Source organism: Salvelinus fontinalis, chromosome 3 (assembly GCF_029448725.1).
Source record: "Salvelinus fontinalis isolate EN_2023a chromosome 3, ASM2944872v1, whole genome shotgun sequence".
Lineage (NCBI taxonomy): Eukaryota > Metazoa > Chordata > Actinopteri > Salmoniformes > Salmonidae > Salvelinus > Salvelinus fontinalis.
This window is the reverse complement of record NC_074667.1, coordinates 66848787-66871574: the sequence shown is the minus strand read 5'-3', so window position 1 is coordinate 66871574 and position 22788 is coordinate 66848787. Positions and strand designations below refer to the sequence as shown.

General features: G+C 50.6%; 1 protein-coding gene across 2 annotated transcripts in view; it reads left to right on the top strand.

Moving 5' to 3' along the window:
* Positions 1-22788, top strand: part of nuf2 (UF2 component of NDC80 kinetochore complex) — a gene marked incomplete at its 3' end in the record, with an annotated part of 64495 nt that overhangs the window by 16969 nt on the left and 24738 nt on the right. For both annotated transcript variants that reach the window (XM_055917833.1, XM_055917831.1), the window contains 1 exon segment: positions 8329-8426. In XM_055917833.1, the coding sequence (XP_055773808.1) occupies positions 8329-8426 (98 nt within the window).

Sequence of the window (22788 nt, the reverse complement as noted above, 5' to 3'; positions counted from 1 at the left end):
CATTGAATTGCATCAATTAGGGATGTACCGATTCACTAATATACATCGGTCCCAGGTTCACTAATATACATCGGTCCCAGGTTCAGGTTCACTAATATGCATCGGTCCCAGGTTCACTAATATACATCGGTCCCGGGTTCACCAATATGCATCGGTCCCAGGTTCAGATTCACTAATATGCATCGGTCCCAGGTTCAGATTCACTAATATGCATTGGTCCCGGGTTCACTAATATGCATCGGTCCCGGGTTCACTAATATGCATCGGTCCCGGGTTCACTAATATGCATCGGTCCCGGGTTCACTAATATGCATCGGTCCCGGGTTCACTAATATGCATCGGTCCCAGGTTCAGGTTCACTAATATGCATCGGTCCCAGGTTCACTAATATGCATCGGTCCCGGGTTCACTAATATGCATCGGTCCCAGGTTCAGGTTCACTAATATGCATCGGTCCCAGGTTCACTAATATGCATCGGTCCCAGGTTCACTAATATGCATCGGTCCCGGGTTCACTAATATGCATCGGTCCCAGGTTCACTAATATGCATCGGTCCCGGGTTCACTAATATGCATCGGTCCCAGGTTCACTAATAGGCATCGGTCCCAGGTTCACTAATAGGCATCGGTCCCAGGTTCACTAATAGGCATCGGTCCCAGGTTCACTAATATGCATCGGTCCCAGGTTCACTAATATGCATCGGTCCCAGGTTCAGGTTCACTAATATACATCGGTTCCAAGTTCAGGTTCACTAATATACATCGGTCCCAGGTTCACTAATATGCATCGGTCCCGGGTTCACTAATATGCATCGGTCCCGGGTTCACTAATATGCATCGGTCCCGGGTTCACTAATATGCATCGGTCCCGGGTTCACTAATATGCATCGGTCCCGGGTTCACTAATATGCATCGGTCCCAGGTTCAGGTTCACTAATATGCATCGGTCCCAGGTTCACTAATATGCATCGGTCCCGGGTTCACTAATATGCATCGGTCCCAGGTTCACTAATATGCATCGGTCCCAGGTTCACTAATATGCATCGGTCCCGGGTTCACTAATATGCATCGGTCCCGGGTTCACTAATATGCATCGGTCCCGGGTTCACTAATATGCATCGGTCCCAGGTTCACTAATAGGCATCGGTCCCAGGTTCACTAATAGGCATCGGTCCCAGGTTCACTAATAGGCATCGGTCCCAGGTTCACTAATATGCATCGGTCCCAGGTTCAGGTTCACTAATATACATCGGTTCCAGGTTCAGGTTCACTAATATACATCGGTCCCAGGTTCACTAATATGCATCGGTCCCAGGTTCAGGTTCACTAATATACATCGGTCCCAAATTCACTAATATGCATCGGTCCCGGGTTCACTAATATGCATCGGTCCCGGGTTCACTAATATACATCGGTCCCAGGTTCAGGTTCACTAATATGCATCGGTCCCAGGTTCACTAATATGCATCGGTCCCGGGTTCACTAATATGCATCGGTCCCAGGTTCACTAATATGCATCGGTCCCAGGTTCAGGTTCACTAATATGCATCGGTCCCAGGTTCAGGTTCACTAATATGCATCGGTCCCAGGTTCACTAATATGCATCGGTCCCGGGTTCACTAATATGCATCGGTCCCAGGTTCACTAATATGCATCGGTCCCAGGTTCACTAATATGCATCGGTCCCAGGTTCACTAATGTACATCGGTCCCAGGTTCAGGTTCACTAATATGCATCGGTCCCGGGTTCACTAATATACATCGGTCCCAGGTTCACTAATATGCATCGGTCCCAGGTTCACTAATATGCATCGGTCCCAGGTTCAGGTTCACTAATATGCATCGGTCCCGGGTTCACTAATATACATCGGTCCCAGGTTCACTAATATGCATCGGTCCCGGGTTCACTAATATGCATCGGTCCCGGGTTCACTAATATGCATCGGTCCCGGGTTCACTAATATGCATCGGTCCCGGGTTCACTAATATGCATCGGTCCCGGGTTCACTAATATGCATCGGTCCCGGGTTCACTAATATGCATCGGTCCCGGGTTCACTAATATGCATCGGTCCCGGGTTCACTAATATGCATCGGTCCCGGGTTCACTAATATGCATCGGTCCCGGGTTCACTAATATGCATCGGTCCCTGGTTCATTAATATGCATCGGTCCCAGGTTCACTAATATGCATCGGTCCCAGGTTCAGGTTCACTAATATGCATCGGTCCCAGGTTCACTAATATGCATCGGTCCCAGGTTCACTAATATGCATCGGTCCCAGGTTCAGGTTCACTAATATGCATCGGTCCCAGGTTCACTAATATGCATCGGTCCCAGGTTCAGGTTCACTAATATGCATCGGTCCCAGGTTCACTAATATGCATCGGTCCCAGGTTCAGGTTCACTAATATGCATCGGTCCCAGGTTCAGGTTCACTAATGTGCATCGGTCCCAGGTTCACTAATATGCATCGGTCCCAGGTTCAGGTTCACTAATATGCATCGGTCCCAGGTTCACTAATGTGCATCGGTCCCAGGTTCAGGTTCACTAATATGCATCGGTCCCGGGTTCACTAATATGCATCGGTCCCAGGTTCACTAATGTGCATCGGTCCCAGGTTCACTAATGTGCATCGGTCCCAGGTTCACTAATATGCATCGGTCCCGGGTTCACTAATAGGCATCGGTCCCAGGTTCACTAATAGGCATCGGTCCCGGGTTCAGGTTCACTAATATGCATCGGTCCCAGGTTCACTAATGTGCATCGGTCCCAGGTTCAGGTTCACTAATATGCATCGGTCCCAGGTTCACTAATGTGCATCGGTCCCAGGTTCAGGTTCACTAATATGCATCGGTCCCAGGTTCACTAATATGCATCGGTCCCAGGTTCAGGTTCACTAATATGCATCGGTCCCAGGTTCAGGTTCACTAATGTGCATCGGTCCCAGGTTCACTAATATGCATCGGTCCCAGGTTCACTAATATACATCGGTCCCAGGTTCAGGTTCACTAATATGCATCAGTCCCAGGTTCACTAATATACATCGGTCCCAGGTTCAGGTTCACTAATATGCATCGGTCCCAGGTTCACTAATATGCATCGGTCCCAGGTTCACTAATATGCATCGGTCCCAGGTTCAGGTTCACTAATATGCATCGGTCCCAGGTTTAGGTTCACTAATATGCATCGGTCCCAGGTTCAGGTTCACTAATATACATCGGTCCCGGGTTCACTAATATGCATCGGTCCCAGGTTCAGGTTCACTAATATGCATCGGTCCCAGGTTCACTAATATGCATCGGTCCCAGGTTCACTAATATGCATCGGTCCCGGGTTCACTAATATGCATCGGTCCCAGGTTCACTAATATGCATCGGTCCCAGGTTCACTAATATGCATCGGTCCCGGGTTCACTAATATGCATCGGTCCCAGGTTCACTAATATACATCAGTCCCAGGTTCACTAATATGCATCGGTCCCGGGTTCACTAATATGCATCGGTCCCAGGTTCAGGTTCACTAATATGCATCGGTCCCAGGTTCACTAATATGCATCGGTCCCAGGTTCACTAATATGCATCGGTCCCTGGTTCACCAATATGCATCGGTCCCTGGTTCACCAATATGCATCGGTCCCAGGTTCACTAATATGCATCGGTCCCAGGTTCAGGTTCACTAATATGCATCGGTCCCAGGTTCACTAATATGCATCGGTCCCAGGTTCAGGTTCATTAATATGCATCGGTCCCAGGTTCACTAATATGCATCGGTCCCAGGTTCAGGTTCACTAATATGCATCGGTCCCAGGTTCACTAATATGCATCGGTCCCAGGTTCACTAATATGCATCGGTCCCTGGTTCACCAATATGCATCGGTCCCAGGTTCACTAATATGCATCGGTCCCAGGTTCAGGTTCACTAATATGCATCGGTCCCAGGTTCACTAATATGCATCGGTCCCAGGTTCAGGTTCATTAATATGCATCGGTCCCAGGTTCACTAATATGCATCGGTCCCAGGTTCAGGTTCACTAATATGCATCGGTCCCAGGTTCACTAATATGCATCGGTCCCAGGTTCACTAATATGCATCGGTCCCAGGTTCAGGTTCACTAATATGCATCGGTCCCAGGTTCACTAATATGCATCGGTCCCAGGTTCAGGTTCACTAATATGCATCGGTCCCAGGTTCACTAATATGCATCGGTCCCAGGTTCAGGTTCACTAATATGCATCGGTCCCAGGTTCAGGTTCACTAATGTGCATCGGTCCCAGGTTCACTAATATGCATCGGTCCCAGGTTCAGGTTCACTAATATGCATCGGTCCCAGGTTCACTAATGTGCATCGGTCCCAGGTTCAGGTTCACTAATATGCATCGGTCCCGGGTTCACTAATATGCATCGGTCCCAGGTTCACTAATGTGCATCGGTCCCAGGTTCACTAATGTGCATCGGTCCCAGGTTCACTAATGTGCATCGGTCCCGGGTTCACTAATAGGCATCGGTCCCAGGTTCACTAATAGGCATCGGTCCCGGGTTCAGGTTCACTAATATGCATCGGTCCCAGGTTCACTAATGTGCATCGGTCCCAGGTTCAGGTTCACTAATATGCATCGGTCCCAGGTTCACTAATGTGCATCGGTCCCAGGTTCAGGTTCACTAATATGCATCGGTCCCAGGTTCACTAATATGCATCGGTCCCAGGTTCAGGTTCACTAATATGCATCGGTCCCAGGTTCAGGTTCACTAATGTGCATCGGTCCCAGGTTCACTAATATGCATCGGTCCCAGGTTCACTAATATACATCGGTCCCAGGTTCAGGTTCACTAATATGCATCGGTCCCAGGTTCACTAATATACATCGGTCCCAGGTTCAGGTTCACTAATATGCATCGGTCCCAGGTTCACTAATATGCATCGGTCCCAGGTTCACTAATATGCATCGGTCCCAGGTTCAGGTTCACTAATATGCATCGGTCCCAGGTTTAGGTTCACTAATATGCATCGGTCCCAGGTTCAGGTTCACTAATATACATCGGTCCCGGGTTCACTAATATGCATCGGTCCCAGGTTCAGGTTCACTAATATGCATCGGTCCCAGGTTCACTAATATACATCGGTCCCGGGTTCACTAATATGCATCGGTCCCAGGTTCACTAATATGCATCGGTCCCGGGTTCACTAATATGCATCGGTCCCGGGTTCACTAATATGCATCGGTCCCGGGTTCACTAATATGCATCGGTCCCAGGTTCACTAATATACATCGGTCCCAGGTTCACTAATATGCATCGGTCCCGGGTTCACTAATATGCATCGGTCCCAGGTTCAGGTTCACTAATATGCATCGGTCCCAGGTTCACTAATATGCATCGGTCCCAGGTTCACTAATATGCATCGGTCCCAGGTTCACCAATATGCATCGGTCCCAGGTTCACTAATATGCATCGGTCCCAGGTTCAGGTTCACTAATATGTATCGGTCCCAGGTTCACTAATATGCATCGGTCCCAGGTTCAGGTTCACTAATATGCATCGGTCCCAGGTTCACTAATATGCATCGGTCCCGGGTTCACTAATATGCATCGGTCCCAGGTTCAGGTTCACTAATATGCATCGGTCCCAGGTTCACTAATATGCATCGGTCCCGGGTTCACTAATATGCATCGGTCCCAGGTTCAGGTTCACTAATATACATCGGTCCCAGGTTCACTAATATTCATCGGTCCCAGGTTCAGGTTCACTAATATGCATCGGTCCCGGGTTCACTAATATGCATCGGTCCCAGGTTCACTAATATGGATCGGTCCCAGGTTCAGGTTCACTAATATGCATCGGTCCCAGGTTCACTAATATGCATCGGTCCCAGGTTCAGGTTCACTGATATGCATCGGTCCCAGGTTCACTAATATGCATCGGTCCCAGGTTCACTAATATGCATCGGTCCCAGGTTCACTAATATGCATCGGTCCCAGGTTCACTAATATGCATCGGTCCCAGGTTCACTAATGTGCATCGGTCCCAGGTTCAGGTTCACTAATATACATCGGTCCCAGGTTCAGGTTCACTAATATACATCGGTCCCAGGTTCAGGTTCACTAATATGCATCGGTCCCAGGTTCACTAATATGCATCGGTCCCAGGTTCAGGTTCACTAATATGCATCGGTCCCAGGTTCAGGTTCACTAATATGCATCGGTCCCAGGTTCACTAATATGCATCGGTCCCAGGTTCAGGTTCACTAATATGCATCGGTCCCAGGTTCACTAATATGCATCGGTCCCAGGTTCAGGTTCACTAATATGCATCGGTCCCGGGTTCACTAATATGCATCGGTCCCGGGTTCACTAATATGCATCGGTCCCAGGTTCACTAATATGCATCGGTCCCGGGTTCAGGTTCACTAATATGCATCGGTCCCAGGTTCAGGTTCACTAATATTCATCGGTCCCAGGTTCAGGTTCACTAATATTCATCGGTCCCAGGTTCAGGTTCACTAATATGCATCGGTCCCAGGTTCAGGTTCACTAATATGCATCGGTCCCAGGTTCACTAATATGCATCGGTCCCAGGTTCACTAATATGCATCGGTCCCAGGTTCAGTTTCACTAATATGCATCGGTCCCAGGTTCAGGTTCACTAATATGCATCGGTCCCAGGTTCACTAATATGCATCGGTCCCAGGTTCAGGTTCACTAATATGCATCGGTCCCAGGTTCACTAATATGCATCGGTCCCAGGTTCACTAATATGCATCGGTCCCAGGTTCAAATGTTTAAGATATGAGCGCGGAATCACAAACTCTCCGAAGGTAGCATGCAAGGTTACGAATCTCCGTTTCACTAAAATGTTTTGCTCCAATTGCTTTCTTTCTACCTTCCGGAAAATACCTCTGCGTCCTCTCCTTCAGTGTTGAACTAAGCATGTCATTATCATTGATCTACAAGTCATTTTGCCGAACAACACCAGGCGATATCAGTCAAACTGTGCCGCTAAGCCCGCTGACCAACGAGCCTGATCTGGCACATCTGCAGGTCACTTTCAACATTCAAATGTTGGTGAAATGGCTTGCGCAAGATTAGGCTTTATTAGTTGAGTGACAACCAAAGTCATTTGCTAGGTTATTTTTGTTATCAAATGCGCCGTTGAAAATTGTGTTTTACCTGAATATAATGTTCAGGTTCACCATCAGCAATACTTTGGTAGTATTGCTCAATACTTTGGTAGTATTGCTCAATACTTTGGTAGTATTGCTCAATACTTTGGTAGTATTGCTCAATACTTTGGTAGTATTGCTCAATACTTTGGTAGTATTGCTCAATACTTTGGTAGTATTGCTCAATACTTTGGTAGTATTGCTCAATACTTTGATAGTATTGCTCAATACTTTGGTAGTATTGCTCAAAACAATCAGTATACATGGTATTTTTAAAATATTTTTTTTTATAGATGAGCTTTAATATTGCAAATACACTGCTCCAAAAAATAAAGGGAACACTTAAACAACACAATGTAACTCCAAGTCAATCACACTTCTGTGAAATCAAACTGTCCACTTAGGAAGCAACACTGATTGACAATAAATTTCACATGCTGTTGTGCAAATGGAATAGACAAAAGGTGGAAATTATAGGCATTTAGCAAGACACTCGCATTAACATCTGCTAACCATGTGTATGTGACAAATAACATTTTATTTGATTTGAGTAAGAGTGTCCATGATTGAGTCTTTAAATGAAGAGATAAAACTGTCCAGTTTGAGTGTTTGTTGCAGCTCGTTCCAGTCTCTAGCTGCAGTGAACTGAAAAGAGGAACGACCCAGGGATGTGTGTGCTTTGGGGTCCTTTAACAGAATGTGACTGGCAGAACGGGGGTTGTATGTGGAGGATGAGGGCTGCAGTATATATCTCAGATAGGGGGAGTGAGGGTCGAGGGTGACAGAGCACAAATGAGGGTCACACGCTATCTCACAACCTCCATCAGCAGCACATTTTCATTTACAATGGGAAATTAATGTTTCTGCAACAAATGTTAGTGCATTGCATCAATTCATTCCTTTAATTAAACCGAATAGATTCAAACTAAAACGTATCGTATTCGAGCGCCCGTGTATTAGAGGTCGACCTCTACCATGTATCGAATCTTCTTGAAAGGGAAAGATACACATCCCTAGCGTCAATCGATGGTTGTGTGCCATGTCATCGACTGTGCAGTCCGAAACCAGATGGCTAATTCATATGATGTGGTTAGCTGATATGTTAAATTCCTATCCAGGCCCATCACTCTTAGGTAACCTTCCAATCTCCCTGTCTATCCTTCCTTTACAGAGGTGAAGAGGACGGTGACCATCCTGAGTGGCATCATGAACTACCTTCACTTCAGGAAGCAGAGGCTGGATATGACTATGGGACACCAGGAGAGATTTGTAAGTCTGACTGAGATACATTATCCCCTGCTGCTCAGTTACCGCTGAGACACATTATCCCCTACTGCTCAGTTACCACTGAGACACATTATCTCCTGCTGCTCAGTTACCACTGAGACACATTATCTCCTGCTGCTCAGTTACCGCTGAGACACATTATCCCCTGCTGCTCAGTTACCGCTGAGACACATTATCCCCTACTGCTCAGTTACCACTGAGACACATTATCCCCTACTGCTCAGTTACCACTGAGACACATTATCTCCTGCTGCTCAGTTACCACTGAGACACATTATCCCCTACTGCTCAGTTACCACTGAGACACATTATCCCCTGCTGCTCAGTTACCACTGAGACACATTATCCCCTGCTGCTCAGTTACCACTGAGACACATTATCCCCTGCTGCTCAGTTACCACTGAGACACATTATCCCCTGCTGCTCAGTTACCATTGAGACACATTATCCCCTGCTGCTCAGTTACCACTGAGACACATTATCCCCTGCTGCTCAGTTACCACTGAGACACATTATCCCCTGCTGCTCAGTTACCACTGAGACACATTATCCCCTGCTGCTCAGTTACCGCTGAGACACATTATCCCCTGCTGCTCAGTTACCGCTGAGACACATTATCCCCTGCTGCTCAGTTACCGCTGAGACACATTATCCCCTGCTGCTCAGTTACCGCTGAGACACATTATCCCCTGCTGCTCAGTTACCACTGAGACACATTATCCCCTGCTGCTCAGTTACCACTGAGACACATTATCCCCTGCTGCTCAGTTACCACTGAGACACATTATCCCCTGCTGCTCAGTTACCACTGAGACACATTATCCCCTGCTGCTCAGTTACCACTGAGACACATTATCCCCCGCTGCTCAGTTACCACTGAGACACATTATCCCCCGCTGCTCAGTTACCACTGAGACACATTATCCCCTGCTGCTCAGTTACCACTGAAACACATTATCCCCTACTGCCTATGGTACGTAGGTACGGTAGTGTGAAGGGTAGGGTAGTGTGTAGGGTAGGGTAGTGTGAAGGGTACGGTAGTGTGAAGGGTACGGTAGTGTGTAGGGTACGGTAGTGTGAAGGGTACGGTAGTGTGAAGGGTACGGTAGTGTGAAGGGTAGGGTAGTGTGAAGGGTACGGTAGTGTGAAGGGTACGGTAGTGTGAAGGGTACGGTAGTGTGTAGGGTACGGTAGTGTGTAGGGTACGGTAGTGTGTAGGGTACGGTAGTGTGTAGGGTACGGTAGTGTGTAGGGTACGGTAGTGTGTAGGGTACGGTAGTGTGTAGGGTACGGTAGTGTGTAGGGTACGGTAGTGTGTAGGGTACGGTAGTGTGAAGGGTAGTGTGTAGGGTAGGGTAGTGTGTAGGGTACGGTAGTGTGAAGGGTAGGGTAGTGTGTAGGGTACGGTAGTGTGTAGGGTACGGTAGTGTGAAGGGTACAGTAGTGTGAAGGGTACGGTAGTGTGTAGGGTACGGTAGTGTGTAGGGTACGGTAGTGTGAAGGGTACGGTAGTGTGAAGGGTAGGGTAGGGTAGTGTGAAGGGTAGGGTAGGGTAGTGTGTAGGGTACGGTAGTGTGTAGGGTATGGTAGTGTGTAGGGTACGGTAGTGTGTAGGGTACGGTAGTGTGTAGGGTACGGTAGTGTGTAGGGTACGGTAGTGTGAAGGGTACGGTAGTGTGAAGGGTAGGGTAGGGTAGTGTGAAGGGTACGGTAGGGTAGGGTAGTGTGAAGGGTACGGTAGTGTGTAGGGTACAGTACTGTGAAGGGTACGGTAGGGTACGGTAGTGTGTAGGGTACGGTAGTGTGAAGGGTACGGTAGGGTAGGGTAGTGTGAAGGGTACGGTAGTGTGAAGGGTACGGTAGGGTAGGGTAGTGTGAAGGGTACGGTAGTGTACGGTAGTGTGTAGGGTACAGTAGTGTGTAGGGTACGGTAGTGTGAAGGGTACGGTAGTGTGAAGGGTACGGTAGGGTAGTGTGAAGGGTACGGTAGTGTGTAGGGTACGGTAGTGTGAAGGGTACGGTAGTGTGTAGGGTACGGTAGTGTGAAGGGTACGGTAGTGTGTAGGGTACGGTAGTGTGAAGGGTACGGTAGTGTGAAGGGTACGGTAGTGTGTAGGGTACGGTAGGGTGAAGGGTACGGTAGGGTGAAGGGTACGGTAGGGTGAAGGGTACGGTAGGGTAGGGTAGTGTGAAGGGTACGGTAGGGTAGGGTAGTGTGAAGGGTACGGTAGTGTGTAGGGTACAGTACTGTGAAGGGTACGGTAGGGTACGGTAGTGTGTAGGGTACGGTAGTGTGAAGGGTACGGTAGGGTAGGGTAGTGTGAAGGGTACGGTAGGGTAGGGTAGTGTGAAGGGTACGGTAGTGTACGGTAGTGTGTAGGGTACGGTAGTGTGAAGGGTACGGTAGTGTGAAGGGTACGGTAGGGTAGGGTAGTGTGAAGGGTACGGTAGGGTACGGTAGTGTGTAGGGTACGGTAGTGTGAAGGGTACGGTAGTGTGAAGGGTACGGTAGGGTAGGGTAGTGTGAAGGGTACGGTAGGGTAGGGTAGTGTGAAGGGTACGGTAGTGTGTAGGGTACAGTACTGTGAAGGGTACGGTAGGGTACGGTAGTGTGTAGGGTACGGTAGTGTGAAGGGTACGGTAGTGTGTAGGGTACGGTAGTGTGTAGGGTACGGTAGTGTGAAGGGTACGGTAGTGTGTAGGGTACGGTAGTGTGAAGGGTAGTGTGTAGGGTACGGTAGTGTGTAGGGTACGGTAGGGTAGGGTAGTGTGAAGGGTACGGTAGTGTGTAGGGTACAGTACTGTGAAGGGTACGGTAGGGTACGGTAGTGTGTAGGGTACGGTAGTGTGAAGGGTACGGTAGTGTGTAGGGTAGTGTGTAGGGTAGGGTAGTGTGTAGGGTAGGGTAGTGTGAAGGGTACGGTAGTGTGTAGGGTACGGTAGTGTGAAGGGTAGTGGGTAGGGTAGTGTGTAGGGTAGGGTAGTGTGAAGGGTACGGTAGTGTGTAGGGTACGGTAGTGTGAAGGGTACGGTAGTGTGTAGGGTAGGGTAGGGTAGGGTACGGTAGTGTGTAGGGTACGGTAGTGTGAAGGGTACGGTAGTGTGTAGGGTACGGTAGTGTGTAGGGTACGGTAGTGTGTAGGGTACGGTAGTGTGTAGGGTATGGTAGTGTGTAGGGTACGGTAGTGTGAAGGGTACGGTAGTGTGTAGGGTACGGTAGTGTGAAGGGTACGGTAGTGTGAAGGGTACGGTAGGGTACGGTAGTGTGAAGGGTACGGTAGTGTGAAGGGTACGGTAGTGTGAAGGGTACGGTAGTGTGAAGTGTACAGTAGTGTGAAGGGTACGGTAGTGTGTAGGGTACAGTACTGTGAAGGGTACGGTAGGGTACGGTAGTGTGAAGGGTACGGTAGTGTGAAGGGTACGGTAGTGTGAAGGGTACGGTAGTGTGAAGTGTACAGTAGTGTGAAGGGTACGGTAGTGTGAAGGGTACGGTAGTGTGAAGGGTACGGTAGTGTGAAGGGTACGGTAGTGTGTAGGGTACGGTAGTGTGAAGTGTACAGTAGTGTGAAGGGTACGGTAGTGTGAAGTGTACAGTAGTGTGAAGGGTACGGTAGTGTGAAGGGTACGGTAGTGTGAAGGGTCCGGTAGTGTGAAGGGTAGGGTAGGGTAGTGTGAAGGGTACGGTAGTGTGAAGTGTACAGTAGTGTGAAGGGTACGGTAGTGTGAAGGGTACGGTAGTGTGAAGGGTACGGTAGTGTGAAGGGTAGGGTAGGGTACGGTAGTGTGAAGGGTACGGTAGTGTGAAGGGTACGGTAGTGTGAAGGGTACGGTAGTGTGTAGGGTACGGTAGTGTGAAGTGTACAGTAGTGTGAAGTGTACAGTAGTGTGAAGGGTACGGTAGTGTGAAGGGTACGGTAGTGTGTAGGGTACGGTAGTGTGTAGGGTACGGTAGTGTGTAGGGTACGGTAGTGTGTAGGGTACGGTAGTGTGTAGGGTACGGTAGTGTGAAGGGTACGGTAGTGTGAAGGGTAGGGTATTGTGAAGGGTACGGTAGTGTGAAGGGTACGGTAGGGTAGGGTACGGTAGTGTGAAGGGTACGGTAGTGTGAAGGGTACGGTAGTGTGAAGGGTACGGTAGTGTAGGGTACGGTAGTGTGTAGGGTACGGTAGTGTGTAGGGTACGGTAGTGTGTAGGGTACGGTAGCGTGAAGGGTACGTTAGCGTGAAGGGTACGGTAGCGTGAAGGGTACGGTAGGGTAGGGTACGGTAGTGTGAAGGGTACGGTAGTGTGTAGGGTACGGTAGCGTGAAGGGTACGGTAGCGTGAAGGGTACGGTAGCGTGAAGGGTACGGTAGCGTGAAGGGTACGGTAGCGTGTAGGGTACGGTAGTGTGTAGGGTACGTTAGTGTGTAGGGTACGGTAGCGTGAAGGGTACGGTAGCGTGAAGGGTACGGTAGCGTGAAGGGTACGGTAGCGTGAAGGGTACGGTAGCGTGAAGGGTACGGTAGCGTGAAGGGTACGGTAGCGTGAAGGGTACGGTAGCGTGAAGAGTAGGGTAGCGTGAAGGGTACGGTAGTGTGAGGGGTACGGTAGTGTGTGGGGTACGGTAGTGTGTGGGGTACGGTAGTGTGAAGGGTAGGGTAGTGTGAAGGGTAGGGTAGTGTGAAGGGTAGGGTAGTGTGAAGGGTAGGGTAGTGTGAAGGGTAGGGTAGTGTGAAGGGTAGGGTAGTGTGAAGGGTAGGGTAGTGTGAAGGGTAGGGTAGTGTGAAGGGTACGGTAGTGTGAAGGGTACGGTAGTGTGTAGGGTACGGTACTGTGAAGGGTACGGTAGGGTACGGTAGTGTGTAGGGTACGGTAGTGTGAAGGGTAGGGTAGTGTGAAGGGTACGGTAGTGTGAAGGGTACGGTAGTGTGTAGGGTACAGTACTGTGAAGGGTACGGTAGGGTACGGTAGTGTGTAGGGTACGGTAGTGTGAAGGGTACGGTAGTGTGTAGGGTACGGTAGTGTGAAGGGTACGGTAGTGTGAAGGGTACGGTAGGGTAGTGTGAAGGGTACGGTAGTGTGTAGGGTACGGTAGTGTGAAGGGTACGGTAGTGTGTAGGGTACGGTAGTGTGAAGGGTACGGTAGGGTAGGGTAGTGTGAACGGTACGGTAGTGTGTAGGGTACAGTACTGTGAAGGGTACGGTAGGGTACGGTAGTGTGTAGGGTACGGTAGTGTGAAGGGTACGGTAGGGTAGGGTAGTGTGAAGGGTACGGTAGGGTAGTGTGAAGGGTACGGTAGTGTACGGTAGTGTGTAGGGTACGGTAGTGTGAAGGGTACGGTAGTGTGAAGGGTACGGTAGGGTAGGGTAGTGTGAAGGGTACGGTAGGGTACGGTAGTGTGTAGGGTACGGTAGTGTGAAGGGTACGGTAGTGTGAAGGGTACGGTAGGGTACGGTAGTGTGAAGGGTACGGTAGGGTAGGGTAGTGTGAAGGGTACGGTAGTGTGTAGGGTACAGTACTGTGAAGGGTACGGTAGGGTACGGTAGTGTGTAGGGTACGGTAGTGTGAAGGGTGCGGTAGTGTGTAGGGTACGGTAGTGTGTAGGGTACGGTAGTGTGAAGGGTACGGTAGTGTGTAGGGTACGGTAGTGTGAAGGGTAGTGTGTAGGGTACGGTAGTGTGTAGGGTACGGTAGGGTAGGGTAGTGTGAAGGGTACGGTAGTGTGTAGGGTACAGTACTGTGAAGGGTACGGTAGGGTACGGTAGTGTGTAGGGTACGGTAGTGTGAAGGGTACGGTAGTGTGTAGGGTAGTGTGTAGGGTAGGGTAGTGTGTAGGGTAGGGTAGTGTGAAGGGTACGGTAGTGTGAAGGGTAGTGTGTAGGGTAGGGTAGTGTGTAGGGTAGGGTAGTGTGTAGGGTAGGGTAGTGTGAAGGGTACGGTAGTGTGAAGGGTAGTGTGTAGGGTAGGGTAGTGTGTAGGGTAGGGTAGTGTGAAGGGTACGGTAGTGTGTAGGGTACGGTAGTGTGAAGGGTACGGTAGTGTGTAGGGTAGGGTAGGGTACGGTAGTGTGTAGGGTACGGTAGTGTGTAGGGTACGGTAGTGTGTAGGGTACGGTAGTGTGTAGGGTACGGTAGTGTGTAGGGTACGGTAGTGTGAAGGGTACGGTAGTGTGAAGGGTACGGTAGTGTGAAGGGTACGGTAGTGTGAAGGGTACGGTAGTGTGAAGGGTACGGTAGTGTGAAGGGTACGGTAGGGTACGGTAGTGTGAAGGGTACGGTAGTGTGAAGGGTACGGTAGTGTGAAGGGTACGGTAGTGTGAAGTGTACAGTAGTGTGAAGGGTACGGTAGTGTGTAGGGTACAGTACTGTGAAGGGTACGGTAGGGTACGGTAGTGTGAAGGGTACGGTAGTGTGAAGGGTACGGTAGTGTGAAGGGTACGGTAGTGTGAAGGGTACGGTAGTGTGAAGTGTACGGTAGTGTGAAGGGTACGGTAGTGTGAAGGGTACGGTAGTGTGAAGGGTACGGTAGTGTGAAGGGTAGGGTAGTGTGAAGGGTACGGTAGTGTGAAGGGTACGGTAGTGTGAAGGGTACGGTAGTGTGTAGGGTATGGTAGTGTGAAGTGTACAGTAGTGTGAAGGGTACGGTAGTGTGAAGTGTACAGAATTGTGAAGGGTACGGTAGTGTGAAGGGTACGGTAGTGTGAAGGGTACGGTAGTGTGAAGGGTAGGGTAGGGTAGTGTGAAGGGTACGGTAGTGTGAAGTGTACAGTAGTGTGAAGTGTACGGTAGTGTGAAGGGTACGGTAGTGTGAAGGGTACGGTAGTGTGAAGGGTAGGGTAGGGTACGGTAGTGTGAAGGGTACGGTAGTGTGAAGGGTACGGTAGTGTGAAGGGTACGGTAGTGTGTAGGGTACGGTAGTGTGAAGTGTACAGTAGTGTGAAGTGTACGGTAGTGTGAAGGGTACGGTAGTGTGAAGGGTACGGTAGTGTGAAGGGTACGGTAGTGTGTAGGGTACGGTAGTGTGTAGGGTACGGTAGTGTGTAGGGTACGGTAGTGTGTAGGGTACGGTAGTGTGAAGGGTAGGGTATTGTGAAGGGTACGGTAGTGTGAAGGGTACGGTAGGGTAGGGTACGGTAGTGTGAAGGGTAGGGTAGTGTGAAGGGTACGGTAGTGTGAAGGGTACGGTAGTGTAGGGTACGGTAGTGTGTAGGGTACGGTAGTGTGAAGGGTACGTTAGTGTGTAGGGTACGGTAGCGTGAAGGGTACGGTAGCGTGAAGGGTACGGTAGCGTGAAGGGTACGGTAGCGTGAAGGGTACGGTAGCGTGAAGGGTACGGTAGTGTGAAGAGTAGGGTAGTGTGTGGGGTACGGTAGTGTGAAGGGTACGGTAGTGTGAAGGGTACGGTAGTGTGAGGGGTACGGTAGTGTGTGGGGTACGGTAGTGTGAAGGGTACGGTAGTGTGAAGGGTAGGGTAGTGTGAAGGGTAGGGTAGTGTGAAGGGTACGGTAGTGTGAAGGGTACGGTAGTGTGAAGGGTACGGTAGTGTGTAGGGTACAGTACTGTGAAGGGTACGGTAGGGTACGGTAGTGTGTAGGGTACGGTAGTGTGAAGGGTACGGTAGTGTGTAGGGTACGGTAGTGTGTAGGGTACGGTAGTGTGAAGGGTACGGTAGTGTGTAGGGTACGGTAGTGTGAAGGGTAGTGTGTAGGGTACGGTAGGGTAGGGTAGTGTGAAGGGTACGGTAGTGTGTAGGGTACGGTAGTGTGAAGGGTACGGTAGTGTAGGGTACGGTAGTGTGTAGGGTACGGTAGTGTGTAGGGTACGGTAGTGTGAAGGGTACGTTAGTGTGTAGGGTACGGTAGCGTGAAGGGTACGTTAGCGTGAAGGGTACGTTAGTGTGTAGGGTACGGTAGTGTGAAGGGTACGGTAGTGTGAAGGGTACGGTAGTGTGAAGGGTACGGTAGTGTAGGGTACGGTAGTGTGTAGGGTACGGTAGTGTGAAGGGTACGTTAGTGTGTAGGGTACGGTAGCGTGAAGGGTACGGTAGTGTGAAGGGTACGGTAGTGTGAAGGGTACGGTAGTGTGAAGGGTACGGTAGTGTGAAGAGTAGGGTAGTGTGTGGGGTACGGTAGTGTGAAGGGTACGGTAGTGTGAAGGGTACGGTAGTGTGAGGGGTACGGTAGTGTGAGGGGTACGGTAGTGTGAGGGGTACGGTAGTGTGAAGGGTACGGTAGTGTGAAGGGTAGGGTAGTGTGAAGGGTAGGGTAGTGTGAAGGGTACGGTAGTGTGAAGGGTACGGTAGTGTGAAGGGTACGGTAGTGTGTAGGGTACAGTACTGTGAAGGGTACGGTAGGGTACGGTAGTGTGTAGGGTACGGTAGTGTGAAGGGTGCGGTAGTGTGTAGGGTACGGTAGTGTGTAGGGTACGGTAGTGTGAAGGGTACGGTAGTGTGTAGGGTACGGTAGTGTGAAGGGTAGTGTGTAGGGTACGGTAGTGTGTAGGGTACGGTAGGGTAGGGTAGTGTGAAGGGTACGGTAGTGTGTAGGGTACAGTACTGTGAAGGGTACGGTAGGGTACGGTAGTGTGTAGGGTACGGTAGTGTGAAGGGTACGGTAGTGTGTAGGGTAGTGTGTAGGGTAGGGTAGTGTGTAGGGTAGGGTAGTGTGAAGGGTACGGTAGTGTGAAGGGTAGTGTGTAGGGTAGGGTAGTGTGTAGGGTAGGGTAGTGTGTAGGGTAGGGTAGTGTGAAGGGTACGGTAGTGTGAAGGGTAGTGTGTAGGGTAGGGTAGTGTGTAGGGTAGGGTAGTGTGAAGGGTACGGTAGTGTGTAGGGTACGGTAGTGTGAAGGGTACGGTAGTGTGTAGGGTAGGGTAGGGTACGGTAGTGTGTAGGGTACGGTAGTGTGTAGGGTACGGTAGTGTGTAGGGTACGGTAGTGTGTAGGGTACGGTAGTGTGTAGGGTACGGTAGTGTGAAGGGTACGGTAGTGTGAAGGGTACGGTAGTGTGAAGGGTACGGTAGTGTGAAGGGTACGGTAGTGTGAAGGGTACGGTAGTGTGAAGGGTACGGTAGGGTACGGTAGTGTGAAGGGTACGGTAGTGTGAAGGGTACGGTAGTGTGAAGGGTACGGTAGTGTGAAGTTTACAGTAGTGTGAAGGGTACGGTAGTGTGTAGGGTACAGTACTGTGAAGGGTACGGTAGGGTACGGTAGTGTGAAGGGTACGGTAGTGTGAAGGGTACGGTAGTGTGAAGGGTACGGTAGTGTGAAGGGTACGGTAGTGTGAAGTGTACGGTAGTGTGAAGGGTACGGTAGTGTGAAGGGTACGGTAGTGTGAAGGGTACGGTAGTGTGAAGGGTAGGGTAGTGTGAAGGGTACGGTAGTGTGAAGGGTACGGTAGTGTGAAGGGTACGGTAGTGTGTAGGGTATGGTAGTGTGAAGTGTACAGTAGTGTGAAGGGTACGGTAGTGTGAAGTGTACAGAATTGTGAAGGGTACGGTAGTGTGAAGGGTACGGTAGTGTGAAGGGTACGGTAGTGTGAAGGGTAGGGTAGGGTAGTGTGAAGGGTACGGTAGTGTGAAGTGTACAGTAGTGTGAAGTGTACGGTAGTGTGAAGGGTACGGTAGTGTGAAGGGTACGGTAGTGTGAAGGGTAGGGTAGGGTACGGTAGTGTGAAGGGTACGGTAGTGTGAAGGGTACGGTAGTGTGAAGGGTACGGTAGTGTGTAGGGTACGGTAGTGTGAAGTGTACAGTAGTGTGAAGTGTACGGTAGTGTGAAGGGTACGGTAGTGTGAAGGGTACGGTAGTGTGAAGGGTACGGTAGTGTGTAGGGTACGGTAGTGTGTAGGGTACGGTAGTGTGTAGGGTACGGTAGTGTGTAGGGTACGGTAGTGTGAAGGGTAGGGTATTGTGAAGGGTACGGTAGTGTGAAGGGTACGGTAGGGTAGGGTACGGTAGTGTGAAGGGTAGGGTAGTGTGAAGGGTACGGTAGTGTGAAGGGTACGGTAGTGTAGGGTACGGTAGTGTGTAGGGTACGGTAGTGTGAAGGGTAGGGTAGGGTACGGTAGTGTGAAGGGTACGGTAGTGTGAAGGGTACGGTAGTGTGAAGGGTACGGTAGTGTGTAGGGTACGGTAGTGTGAAGTGTACGGTAGTGTGAAGTGTACGGTAGTGTGAAGGGTACGGTAGTGTGAAGGGTACGGTAGTGTGAAGGGTACGGTAGTGTGAAGGGTACGGTAGTGTGTAGGGTACGGTAGTGTGAAGTGTACGGTAGTGTGAAGTGTACGGTAGTGTGAAGGGTACGGTAGTGTGAAGGGTACGGTAGTGTGAAGGGTACGGTAGTGTGTAGGGTACGGTAGTGTGTAGGGTACGGTAGTGTGTAGGGTACGGTAGTGTGTAGGGTACGGTAGTGTGAAGGGTAGGGTATTGTGAAGGGTACGGTAGTGTGAAGGGTACGGTAGGGTAGGGTACGGTAGTGTGAAGGGTAGGGTAGTGTGAAGGGTACGGTAGTGTGAAGGGTACGGTAGTGTAGGGTACGGTAGTGTGTAGGGTACGGTAGTGTGAAGGGTACGTTAGTGTGTAGGGTACGGTAGCGTGAAGGGTACGGTAGCGTGAAGGGTACGGTAGCGTGAAGGGTACGGTAGCGTGAAGGGTACGGTAGTGTGAAGAGTAGGGTAGTGTGTGGGGTACGGTAGTGTGAAGGGTACGGTAGTGTGAAGGGTACGGTAGTGTGAGGGGTACGGTAGTGTGTGGGGTACGGTAGTGTGAAGGGTACGGTAGTGTGAAGGGTAGGGTAGTGTGAAGGGTAGGGTAGTGTGAAGGGTACGGTAGTGTGAAGGGTACGGTAGTGTGAAGGGTACGGTAGTGTGTAGGGTACAGTACTGTGAAGGGTACGGTAGGGTACGGTAGTGTGTAGGGTACGGTAGTGTGAAGGGTACGGTAGTGTGTAGGGTACGGTAGTGTGTAGGGTACGGTAGTGTGAAGGGTACGGTAGTGTGTAGGGTACGGTAGTGTGAAGGGTAGTGTGTAGGGTACGGTAGGGTAGGGTAGTGTGTAGGGTACGGTAGTGTGTAGGGTACGGTAGTGTGAAGGGTACGGTAGTGTAGGGTACGGTAGTGTGTAGGGTACGGTAGTGTGTAGGGTACGGTAGTGTGAAGGGTACGTTAGTGTGTAGGGTACGGTAGCGTGAAGGGTACGTTAGCGTGAAGGGTACGTTAGCGTGTAGGGTACGGTAGTGTGAAGGGTACGGTAGTGTGAAGGGTACGGTAGTGTGAAGGGTACGGTAGTGTAGGGTACGGTAGTGTGTAGGGTACGGTAGTGTGAAGGGTACGTTAGTGTGTAGGGTACGGTAGCGTGAAGGGTACGGTAGTGTGAAGGGTACGGTAGTGTGAAGGGTACGGTAGTGTGAAGGGTACGGTAGTGTGAAGAGTAGGGTAGTGTGTGGGGTACGGTAGTGTGAAGGGTACGGTAGTGTGAAGGGTACGGTAGTGTGAGGGGTACGGTAGTGTGAGGGGTACGGTAGTGTGAGGGGTACGGTAGTGTGAAGGGTACGGTAGTGTGAAGGGTAGGGTAGTGTGAAGGGTAGGGTAGTGTGAAGGGTACGGTAGTGTGAAGGGTACGGTAGTGTGAAGGGTACGGTAGTGTGTAGGGTACAGTACTGTGAAGGGTACGGTAGGGTACGGTAGTGTGTAGGGTACGGTAGTGTGAAGGGTACGGTAGTGTGTAGGGTACGGTAGTGTGTAGGGTACGGTAGTGTGAAGGGTACGGTAGTGTGTGGGGTACGGTAGTGTGAAGGGTAGTGTGTAGGGTACGGTAGTGTGTAGGGTAGGGTAGGGTAGTGTGAAGGGTACGGTAGTGTGTAGGGTACAGTACTGTGAAGGGTACGGTAGGGTACGGTAGTGTGTAGGGTACGGTAGTGTGAAGGGTACGGTAGTGTGTAGGGTAGTGTGTAGGGTAGGGTAGTGTGTAGGGTAGGGTAGTGTGTAGGGTAGGGTAGTGTGAAGGGTACGGTAGTGTGAAGGGTAGTGTGTAGGGTAGGGTAGTGTGTAGGGTAGGGTAGTGTGAAGGGTACGGTAGTGTGTAGGGTACGGTAGTGTGAAGGGTAGTGTGTAGGGTAGGGTAGTGTGTAGGGTAGGGTAGGGTAGGGTACGGTAGTGTGTAGGGTACGGTAGTGTGAAGGGTACGGTAGTGTGTAGGGTACGGTAGTGTGTAGGGTACGGTAGTGTGTAGGGTACGGTAGTGTGTAGGGTATGGTAGTGTGTAGGGTACGGTAGTGTGAAGGGTACGGTAGTGTGTAGGGTACGGTAGTGTGTAGGGTACGGTAGTGTGAAGGGTACGGTAGGGTACGGTAGTGTGAAGGGTACGGTAGTGTGAAGGGTACGGTAGTGTGAAGGGTACGGTAGTGTGAAGTGTACAGTAGTGTGAAGGGTACGGTAGTGTGTAGGGTACAGTACTGTGAAGGGTACGGTAGGGTACGGTAGTGTGAAGGGTACGGTAGTGTGAAGGGTACGGTAGTGTGAAGGGTACGGTAGTGTGAAGTGTACAGTAGTGTGAAGGGTACGGTAGTGTGAAGGGTACGGTAGTGTGAAGGGTACGGTAGTGTGAAGGGTAGGGTAGGGTACGGTAGTGTGAAGGGTACGGTAGTGTGAAGGGTACGGTAGTGTGAAGGGTACGGTAGTGTGAAGGGTACGGTAGTGTGAAGTGTACAGTAGTGTGAAGGGTACGGTAGTGTGAAGGGTACGGTAGTGTGAAGGGTACGGTAGTGTGAAGGGTAGGGTAGGGTACGGTAGTGTGAAGGGTACGGTAGTGTGAAGGGTACGGTAGTGTGTAGGGTACGGTAGTGTGTAGGGTACGGTAGTGTGTAGGGTACGGTAGTGTGAAGGGTACGGTAGTGTGAAGGGTACGGTAGTGTGAAGGGTAGGGTATTGTGAAGGGTACGGTAGTGTGAAGGGTACGGTAGTGTGAAGGGTACGGTAGTGTAGGGTACGGTAGTGTGTAGGGTACGGTAGTGTGAAGGGTACGTTAGTGTGTAGGGTACGGTAGCGTGAAGGGTACGGTAGCGTGAAGGGTACGGTAGCGTGAAGGGTACGGTAGTGTGAAGAGTAGGGTAGTGTGTGGGGTACGGTAGTGTGAAGGGTACGGTAGTGTGAAGGGTACGGTAGTGTGAAGGGTACGGTAGTGTGAGGGGTACGGTAGTGTGTGGGGTACGGTAGTGTGAAGGGTACGGTAGTGTGAAGGGTACGGTAGTGTGAAGGGTAGGGTAGTGTGAAGGGTAGGGTAGTGTGAAGGGTACGGTAGTGTGAAGGGTACGGTAGTGTGTAGGGTACAGTACTGTGAAGGGTACGGTAGGGTACGGTAGTGTGTAGGGTACGGTAGTGTGTAGGGTACGGTAGTGTGTAGGGTACGGTAGTGTGTAGGGTACGGTAGTGTGAAGGGTACGGTAGTGTGTAGGGTACGGTAGTGTGAAGGGTAGTGTGTAGGGTACGGTAGTGTGTAGGGTACGGTAGGGTAGGGTAGTGTGAAGGGTACGGTAGTGTGTAGGGTACAGTACTGTGAAGGGTACGGTAGGGTACGGTAGTGTGTAGGGTACGGTAGTGTGAAGGGTACGGTAGTGTGTAGGGTAGTGTGTAGGGTAGGGTAGTGTGTAGGGTAGGGTAGTGTGAAGGGTACGGTAGTGTGAAGGGTAGTGTGTAGGGTAGGGTAGTGTGTAGGGTAGGGTAGTGTGAAGGGTACGGTAGTGTGTAGGGTACGGTAGTGTGAAGTGTAGGGTAGGGTAGTGTGTAGGGTAGGGTAGTGTGAAGGGTACGGTAGTGTGTAGGGTACGGTAGTGTGAAGGGTACGGTAGTGTGTAGGGTAGGGTAGGGTAGGGTACGGTAGTGTGTAGGGTACGGTAGTGTGAAGGGTACGGTAGTGTGTAGGGTACGGTAGTGTGTAGGGTACGGTAGTGTGTAGGGTACGGTAGTGTGAAGGGTACGGTAGTGTGTAGGGTACGGTAGTGTGAAGTGTACAGTAGTGTGAAGTGTACGGTAGTGTGAAGGGTACGGTAGTGTGAAGGGTACGGTAGTGTGAAGGGTACGGTAGTGTGTAGGGTACGGTAGTGTGTAGGGTACGGTAGTGTGTAGGGTACGGTAGTGTGTAGGGTACGGTAGTGTGAAGGGTAGGGTATTGTGAAGGGTACGGTAGTGTGAAGGGTACGGTAGGGTAGGGTACGGTAGTGTGAAGGGTAGGGTAGTGTGAAGGGTACGGTAGTGTGAAGGGTACGGTAGTGTAGGGTACGGTAGTGTGTAGGGTACGGTAGTGTGAAGGGTACGTTAGTGTGTAGGGTACGGTAGCGTGAAGGGTACGGTAGCGTGAAGGGTACGGTAGCGTGA